Genomic DNA, 9,413 nt, shown 5'->3' with positions numbered 1-9,413 from the left:
GAAACCCATGAGTGGGGTGGGTGTCCTATGTAGAATTGACTCCATGGCCTACCGGCAGTGGACTGGAGATGCTGTGAGACCCAGGCTGTCACTGAGTGGCTGTGACGTCAGCTTGCCCCGCCTGCTCTGGGTGGGCACGGCCCCGCGCTTACGTCACCGGCCCTGTTCCCCTCTCTCGGGAGCGGCAGCAGACGCGCTGCTCCCACCCCCTCCCCTTCTCACAGGCTGTCCCCTCCCTGGTGGTGACCGCGGCCCGACCCTCTCCAAGGTGATGGCTCGGGTCCCGAGCGCGGGCTAGCGTGCCTGGGTGCCCTGCCATGGGCTGTATTGGCTCTCGGCGCTCAGCCGGTCAGGGTAAGAGGCGGAGGCCGGAGCTTGGATAGGGAGTCGGCCAGGTGGGGCCGTGGGTGGTAGGGGTGGTGAGGAGGGGGCTGGTATAAGGAGAGGGAGGAGCCTGCGTCAGGGAGGCGGGTTGGGCCAGATGAGCGTACCGCGAGGGGGCTCTGGCTTGTTCCTGTGGCCTTACTGCTACTGGGATTTTCCGTGGTGTACTCACCTTCTGCCTTTTTGCCTGTATTCCTGCTGCTGAGAGTCGCTGCGGGGCACAGTCTGGGAACCGTGGGCCAACCTGCGGCCCCCACCTTCCTGGCTTCTAGCAACTAGCCTTTTATATCTACATACTTCACTGCATACACCTACCTCTCTGATCTCACTGTCTTAGGAGTGGCTCTTTGCTGTGACCTGCCTCTTACCTGGGTGCTACCATCCTCAGGAGTCAGCCTGCACGCTGGCCAAGTACCCCACCATGGAATTTTTGCCTAACACTTGCTCAAGCTTCAGAACCAGCTTGTTGATTAAAGGGTCTGAAACCCCAGGTGGAGCATCTGTGAGCAAATTGATAATCTCTCACGCTTGCAAATAATTTTATTCCTATTAACCCTCCCTCCAAAACAAACAAAACCCAACAAAACCATATCACCCTTACTCCGAGGAGAAAAAGTCCAGAGTCTTCACCAGGTCTTCCTGTAGCAGCTGAGCCCTACTCAGGCCTTGGTTTCCATGAAGAGGTGTGTGTGTGTGTGTGTGTGTGTGTGTGTGTGTGTGTGTTTAGGGGCGGTGCTTTAGCTCTAGGTCAGCCAGCCTACCTCCTATGTCAAAGAATGAGTTTGGAATGGGTTCTAGGATTTCCAAGCTGGTGGTCAGTCACACAAAGCATTAGTATGGTTGATATTTGAGGTGTTTTACAAGTAAACTCTGGTTGGAATTTGTAGTTCCCTTGAATTCTGGGATTTGTAGTTTCAGAAATAACCTCGCGGGTTATGAATTTGGGAAGTAGAAATAACCTCGTGGGTTATGAATTTGGGAAGTAGCAGGGCATTCTGACTTTCCTGATCTGCCTGGAGTTCAGGAAGTCATCCCTTCCTGTAGTCAAGAGTTTAGCTGACCTCAGGACTGGTCTTGAGAGTCCTAATTAGATACCAGCTAGGGGTTAGGCATAGACAGTAACCTGTCTTTTTTTCTGGTTGGTAGCATTTCTGGGGACCACCAACTGGCAGAGGCCCGGGGACAGAGGCGTCTGCTCCAGCTAAAAGGTTAGTTGTGATGTACATGACCATTTGGCACTGTGTAAGCTAAAGATGAGCCTTAGCTCCACAAGCCAGAGAACTTGGCGAGGTCCCTGGCACTCCCACTTCCTCAAAGCTATGAGACAGGAGTGTTCTCCTTATGTGACTAGGCACAAGTTCCAAGTGGGGAGGGGACTGGCTCAGCATCCGGAGCCAAAACAAGAATAGAACTGGGAGCTGAGCCTGAAGTAGTTCGGGCTTTGGGTTCTCTGCATCAACACAGCCAGCATGCCTATGATTTCTGTGCTGGGCAAAATGTTTCTGTGGCAGCGAGAAGGGCCTGGAGGACGATGGACTTGTCAGACAAGTCGCAGAGGTGAGAGCACAGACCATGGTTGTGATCTGGAAAGCGGTGGGAAACAGACCGAAATGGGGAGTCGCAGATTGGGGCCATTAGGTAATGGATTGTAAGAGTGAGCGCTTAGGAAAATCATGGGTTTGTTGGGAAAAATAGTGATAGACCAGTTGAGTTTGATGAGAGCAAAGACTCACGGGGAGGAGAGTGGGAGACAGGGCAGTGTTGGTGGGCAAATGTCACGTACTTTTCCAAGGGTTGTTGAGCTGAGGGAAGAGGTCAGGATTTATCCGTGTTTGGGTTTCACCTTAAGTTCTGATGGCAAAATAGTTGTAGAGGAAGGTGTCCTTAGGGCTGCCACAAAAGGGTCCCTACCGTCAGAGCTGTGGGATGGGGGATTTCAGGGTATAGGAGAGTACGTGGTCCCAGATTGTCTGCGAGATGGGGGAGGGGTAATAAAAATGACACGGCAACATGGTGAAAATGGGAGTCTTGATAGAAGTGGAGGGATGCAGATGAACACCTTTCCCTCCGGCTCCTCAGTGGCTTCCGACCCTGCCTGGGCTGTGGAGTGGATCGAACTCCCTCGAGGTATCTCTCTGTCCTCCCTGGGATCTGCTCGGACTCTCCGAGGCTGGAGTCGGTCCCCGCGTCCTTCTTCCGTGGACAGCCAGGACTTGCCAGAGGTGCTGCGCCTTTTCTGTGCATGCTTGGCGAGGGGGGAGGGCTGGGGGGGGTGGCGTTCACATTGAGGGTTCGTGTGACCCCTCCCCGTTCCTGCCTCACCATCCTGCTTCGGGCTCTCTTTTTCCTGCTAGCGGAGGCGCTATCCGGCAGGCCGCCCCCGCGCCGGTCTGCTCTGCTCGGCGTGGAGCCAGCGGGCTGGCTTGCTAGCGCCTTCGGTGCTGACGTCAGCGCATCCCAGGCCGTATCCCGGGAGACCCTGTTGCATGGTGATGGGTTGCCAGGGAGATATACACCTTTTCTCTGGGCCAGGGCCGCAGCTGCGCGGAGCGTCGCCGCCCGGCATGGATGGCCCCGGCTGGGAGAAGAAAGGGGAGGGAGGGAGAGCGGGCCAGGAAACACCCGCCAGGTTCTCCTTCCCACAGGCCTGGCCAGAGGCTATCGGCGCCAATCAGGAGGTCCTGTCAGTCAGGTACTGAAGGAGAGGGACGGAGGATGGGCCTGAGGTCAAGGGGCAGGTGGAGGCCGCTTGTGCCAGGTGGAACCAACCATGATGGAGGAGAATTAGGTAATGCTGGGAAGGGGGTGTGTGCCTCAGTTACATTCAGCATAGGAAAACATTTGCTGGGGCTTATCAAAGGAGCATTAAGTCAGGTACAGGATGGAGTTAGGAGCCCATATGCATTTAACTCTGACCCTGTCATCTCCTGCTCCCTCCGGAGTACCAGGCTTTCCAGAGCATGGGAGGGGCCGCGCGAGAGTGGAGGGGTTTTAAAAAAATAAGTCTGTGGGTTGAAGCATTGTTACTAAGAGACACTTGTGGCCTTAAGTTACGGGGAGCATTTTGTAAGGCTATCTCTTTGAACGTTTTGAAAACCTTTTTGGCCTAAAAGCTAGTTCCTTTTCCTTGAGGCAGGCAGGAAGGTGAAAGAATTTGGTGGTATTAGGCAGAACTTGAAGAAGGCCCAGGGAAAGGCAGAAGCCTCCTTATGGTAGAACCTTAAGTGCCTGAATAACAAGAGGCAGGGACTAAAAGAAGACGTTATTTCTTTTTATATTAAAAAAAAATATCTTTAACTGTGTGTGTGGGTGTGTCCATGGAGCCCAGAGGTGTTTGATCTCCTGGAGCTATGTTAACAGGGTTAACAGGGGCGACCTGATGTGGGTGCTGGGAACCAAACTTGGGTCCTGTGTAAGAGCGGCAAATGCTCTTAACCTCAGAACCCTTTCTCCATCTCTCTGAAAAGTTATCTTTTTCCCTAAAACACACACAAACCAAAAAACCCAAAATGTTAGATTTAGATAGTGTACAAACTATTTTGTCATCATATTTTCATTATGATATTTTCACGCCTACACGCACACATATGCATCACTGTACAAGTTTTGAAATGAAGACATTTTGATTCACTGTATTCTTGGGAGACTGGACCTTTATACCTTGACTTACTTGGCCCACACATTTACGTCTTCTCGGGCTTTGTTTAAACAATGCTGCTGCGGTGATCATAAGAAACTGAATTCCTCAAAGAGGCAAAGACCAGCCAAGAAAAGCCGTATTTACACCTGGCAAGTAGGCTTAATGGTTCATTGATGGATACAGTGATTCATTGGTGACTCTACTGGGAGGACAGTCCACTGTTGGGGTAGCAGGAAGGCCTCTCTGAGGGGGGATGCTTCAGAAACAGCTGGAAAGATGAGAAGGCCAGCCAAGGGGAGTGGTGGAGCATGGACAAACAGAAAAGATTAGATGTGCAGACCTCCTGGCTGAGAAAGTACAGGAGGCTAGGGAGGCCTGTGCTAACCTGGGGAGAGATACAGGGAAGCAGGCTTAAGAGAAGCAGTGGTGGCTTCCACACATGAACAGGAAGGATTCTTTGTTGTCAGAGATAAGTTTGTTTTGAGATAGGGTCTTAAGTAGCTCAGGCTAGCCTCAATTTCCTAATAGCCAAAGGTGACCTTAAGCTTCTGATTCTCTGCCTTCATCTCCCAGCTAGCATCATGTGCCAGTTGCCACAAGGCTTGGTCTATGTGGTGCTAAACAGTGCTTTCCTGAACGGTAGGCAAGCACTTTTCCAAATGAGCTACATTCCCTGGCACCTTTACTAGATTTTCAGAGATGTGCAGGCCAAGCCTAGGGCAGAGTTGATGGTAATCCTGGGAAATGGAGAATGGTTGTAGATAAATAGGAAGTTAGAAAACAAACCCAGATGTGAGGAGGAGAGTGTATTTATTGCCTTGGCTTTGGTCATGCTGAGTGTGTGGCTCTGGCAGGCAGTCTAGAAAGAGCTGGACATATATCTAAAGAGAGAGGGAAACCTTAAGGCTGTGTCTGCCTTAGCTGTCTCCCTTCTTCCTTCCTTCCTGCCTGTCTTTTTGTTTTGTTTTCTTTTTCTTTTTCAAGGACATGGTTTCTCTCTGTAGTCCTGGCTGTCCTGGTACTTGCTCTGTAGACCAGGCTGGCCTTGAACTCACAGAGATCTGCTTGCCTCTGCCTCCTGAGTGCTGGGATTAAAGGTGTGCACCACACCACCAGGCCCATCATTTCTTCAGAGGCTCCACACCACAGTTGATTCGTCATATCTTCGTTTGTCTCTTTCCCTGCTGAGAGCCGGGAAAGCCGAAGCTTAGCTCTACTTTTGTTTTCTTCGGATTGAGTGTCCATTGCTCCCGAGAGCTTCTCAGCCCTTTCTGCATGCCAGTGGCTACTGTGCTGCTATTCCACATATAGGGCATACACAGCATTCCATCTTAGCATTCGTCCAGCTCCCACATACCAATGGGGCTTTGGTGTACACAGGAGTATGTTGGAAAGAAGGTTGTTTCTGTCAGGGGCACTGACCTTTCTGATGGTGTTACTCAAGGTGAATGTTGGAGACACAGTCGCAATGCTGCCCAAGTCCCGGAGAGCTCTAACCATCCAAGAGATTGCTGCACTGGCCAGATCGTCCCTGCATGGTATGTGCTTCTCTGCCCAATTCGTCCTTCCTTCCTTCCCTCATGTCTTTTTTTCTTTTTAAAGACTTATTTATTATGTATTCAGTGTTCCCGCCTGCATGTATGCCTGCAGGCCAGAAGAGGGCACCAGATCTCATTCTAGATGGCTGTGAGCCACCATGTGGTTGCTGGGAATTGAACTCAGGACTTCGAGAAGAGCAGCCCGTGCTCTTAACCTCTGAGCCATCTCTCCAGTTCTCCTCAAGTCTTTTCTTTCTTCCTTCCTTCCTTTCTTTCTTTCTTCCTTCCTTCCTTCCTTCCCTTCCTTCTCTCTCTCTCTCTCTCTCTCTCTCTCTCTCTCTCTCTCTCTCTCTCTCTCTCTCTCTCTTTAGTACAGAATAGAGTTTATTCAGGTCATGGGGGAGTTAAGAGGATAGTAGAGGCAGAGAGAGAGAAGAGAGTAGAGAAGTAGAGGAGTAGAAGCCAGCCGTAAGCACATGAAGAGAGACAGGGGAAGGGAAGGGTGCAGGGGAGCAAGAGCAAGAACGAGAGAGAGAGAGAGAGAGAGAGAGAGAGAGAGAGAGAGAGAGAGAGAGAGAGAGAGAAGAGAGAGAGAGAAAGAAAGAGAGAGAGAGAGAGAGAGAGAGAGAGAGTCCGAGAGAGAGTCCTCACGTCTTGTGGGACTGATTACTGTGGGAATATTTTCTGTGGGTATTTTCAGGGATTTCTTTTTGCAAATCAGTGCTAGCACTTCCCCCTTACCCGAAGGACATGGAGAGATCTTCATTTACTTTCATACTGGCTATTCCCTAACCTTTACCCTCAACCCAACTTTTCTCTCCCACCTCCAGGTATTTCCCAGGTAGTGAAGGACCACGTGACCAAGCCCACAGCCATGGCCCAGGGCCGTGTGGCTCACCTTATTGAATGGAAGGGCTGGAGCAAGCCTAGTGACTCAGCGGCTGCTCTGGAGTCAGCTTTTTCCTCCTATTCAGACCTCAGTGAGGGTGAACAAGAGGCTCGCTTTGCAGCAGGTAGGAAGCAGGAAGGGAATTAGCCCTACAGGTTTATCATAGGGCCGCTGTGACTAATCTCACTGGATCTGGCATTGGGGCTGGAGCTCTTCCATATACCTCTCTCTGCCCAGAGACCTCAGGGACATCTGTCTACACAGCAAGCCCTAGTTTTAGCTTAGCTCCCATGTATGTCAGCGAACGCTGTGTCTCTTTGATAGGAGTGGCCGAGCAGTTTGCTATTGCCGAAGCCAAGCTCCGGGCATGGTCTTCAGTGGATGGAGATGACTCCACCGACGATTCTTATGACGAGGACTTTACTGGAGGAACTGACACAGGTGAGGAGCATTTGACGCTGCCTCTTGGGGTGAGCTTGCCTGGTAGGTGTGGTGATTTACTCAGAGCCTGCCAGAGCAATTTAAGTCTTCCAGACAGAAGGAAACAGTGTATCCAGGCTGACCTTGACACCCTGAGGACAAAGATCACCAGCTGCACTCTGGTGGGAAAACAGCACTGGAAAATGGAACAGCTGTTTTCTATAGGTGCTAACCCTGCTCTCTTTCCTGTGTGTAGTGAGCCTTGTGGTTCTCAGAACAAAGAAGAAACAAGCTCAGGGAACTTGGTGCCTCTTCCCTACCCCATAGTACAGTCTTGTTTCCGGAAGAATTTATGGTACCCTTGCCTTACCTCCTTGAGAGGGCTTCGGTTGGCTGTGGCTGGACAGATGGCCTGGCGGCACAGTTTTCAGCACCTCACAGGGCAACGATCCCAAGCAAACAGGAAGGCACACTGGGCCTGGACTCCACAGGATGCTGGCTCCAGCTCAGCGTCTTTGTATCCCAGCCTGTGGGCCTTGCTTTGGGCCAGTGCTTGCAGAAAAGGACTCTGGAGGCTTTGCAGCTGTGCTCAGCCTCTCTTTTATCTCCCGTTCCTTGGACTACTCGGCCAGTTCTCCCTGCAGCCTCTGGTGGCTGGCCTCACCAGACCCTTGCCCCCAGTCCCTGACTCTTTGCCTTTGAAGATCACCTACTCTCTGGCTAATTAACAAGGTTTTCAAGGCCAAACCTGCATTTAAAGCAGGCACGGAGCTGCTGCTGCGGTCCAGAGGGACTGAGTTGAATGCTTAAGGCCAAGGTGGAATCATAAGTATTTTATGATTTTTTTTCTTTTGGTCTTAATTTATTTTGTTTTTGAGAAAGGGTCTTACTTAGTCTATAGCCCAGGCTAACCTTGAACATTTATCGAAAGCCTGTAGATTATCTTTGAGTAAATTTTAAAAATGCACGGCTTTTCCTGGTGGGCGTAGCTCTGTGGTTAGGTTGCTCTGCTTAGTGAGCTGAGCAAGGGCGATTTAGCTCTGAGTCGTGAGCAGCCTGTATGGTCAATAGTGGTCTTACATTGATTGCTTGCCGCCTCTTGATCTAATACTACAAAGCAGATACTAGAATTTCTAATTCACTATGAAAGAAGCTGTGGTATCAAAAGTTAAGTTTTGTTCCGGTTACCCAGGTCCTACTGACTCCCCTGTTGACCCCTCTCCTCACAGCTATGATAAGGGTAGAAGGGTGGGGGGAGGTGCCTGTGATTATGTGGTTTCTATATTGACCTACTGAAATGGGGCCAGCAAAGCTGTTTTCTTTCTTCCCTTCACAGACATGGCTGGACATCTGGGGTCCCACCTACAGGACCTCTTCACAGGTCGTCGATTCTCCCGGCCTGTACGCCAGGGCTCTGTGGAACCAGAGAGCGACTGTTCACAGACCGTGTCCCCAGATACCCTGTGCTCTAGTCTGTGCAGCCTGGAGGATGGGTTGCTGGGCTCCCCAGCCAGGATGACCTCCCAGATGTTGGGTGAAGAGCTGCTTCTTGCCAGACTGCCACACAGCCGGGAAAGTGCCTTCCGCAGCCTGGGTCCATTGGAGGCCCAGGACTCGCTTTACAACTCACCGTTCTCAGAGTCCTGCCTTTCCCCTGCCGAGGAGGAGCCTGATTCTTGCAAGGACTGCCAGCCGCTCTGCCCACTGCCCACAGGCAGCTGGGAAAGACAGCAGCAGGTCTCCGATGCGGCCTCTTCTGGGGTCGTATCCTTAGATGAGGATGAGGTGGACCAGTGACCCAGGCATGCCCATTGCTGGCATGTCTCCCCAGGCTGCTGCCTGGGGGCAGAGCCTCTGTGGCCAAATGTGGGCTCTGAAGCTTTTGAGGGCTTCTGGGAGCACTCACTTCTCCATTGTGTGTTTTGCATGAAAGTGTTTGGAGAGGAGGCAGGGGCCAGGCTAGGGGCGCATGTCCTGCTTCCACTCTTGGGGTTTGCCGGGGCTTGCCCGGGGCTCCTGGGGCATGGCTACAGCTGTGGCAGACAGTGACGTTCATGTTTCTTGAATCCAAAATGCCACATTTCCTCCTGGGATGTGAACTTGAGAGGGTTGTGGCTGGGCTGGGAAGGTGGAAATGGAAGAAGCCCGGCCACACATCCTCCCCCCTCCCCCATGCCCTCTCCTCTGCTTTTCTCTTTCAAGTCCATGTGCAGTGCTTGACTGAACCACCTCCACCCACGGGGCTGGCTCCTGCCCTCCTGGAGTCTACAGATTGAGCCATTCCTAAGGGTCCCCTTGCCCACCTGGGCTCTGCTGTGTTTCACCCTCCATTGTCTCTAAATCTTTTTCTCCCTAAAGACAGGGGGTTTCTGGTCTGTTCTTTGAGCCGATCTTCCGTGGGAGGCACTGGAAATGATGAAAGAGTGTGCCCTTGCCCCCCCCCTCACTTCCCCTCCCTCCCTTCCCTCAACCCTGGCCCTTTCCCAGCATGGCAAAGTTGTGTGGGCACATGCAGAGTCTCAGTAGGGCGGAACTGGACAAA

General features: G+C 51.8%; 1 protein-coding gene across 3 annotated transcripts; it reads left to right on the top strand.

The window, feature by feature from the left end:
- Window positions 1–215: 215 nt before the first annotated feature.
- Window positions 216–9,230, top strand: FAM131A (family with sequence similarity 131 member A). 3 transcript variants are annotated; one of them, XM_080919280.1, is made up of 7 exons: window positions 216–354; window positions 1,531–1,592; window positions 2,464–2,606; window positions 5,469–5,562; window positions 6,393–6,575; window positions 6,776–6,892; window positions 8,208–9,230. In XM_080919280.1, exons 4-7 carry the CDS (start codon window positions 5,493–5,495, stop codon window positions 8,666–8,668), a joined length of 831 nt encoding a protein of 276 aa, XP_080775406.1. In that variant the 5' UTR covers window positions 216–354; window positions 1,531–1,592; window positions 2,464–2,606; window positions 5,469–5,492; the 3' UTR covers window positions 8,669–9,230. The 3 variants fall into 3 exon arrangements, with proteins under 3 accessions (XP_080775406.1, XP_080775405.1, XP_080775404.1); XM_080919279.1 differs by lacking the exon at window positions 216–354 and adding an exon at window positions 974–1,067; XM_080919278.1 differs by lacking the exons at window positions 216–354; window positions 1,531–1,592 and adding an exon at window positions 1,823–1,941.
- Window positions 9,231–9,413: the final 183 nt, after the last annotated feature.

Source organism: Micromys minutus (assembly GCF_963924665.1).
Source record: "Micromys minutus genome assembly, chromosome: 7".
Taxonomy (NCBI): Eukaryota; Metazoa; Chordata; class Mammalia; order Rodentia; family Muridae; genus Micromys; species Micromys minutus.
This window is presented reverse-complemented; position numbering and strand designations above follow the sequence as displayed.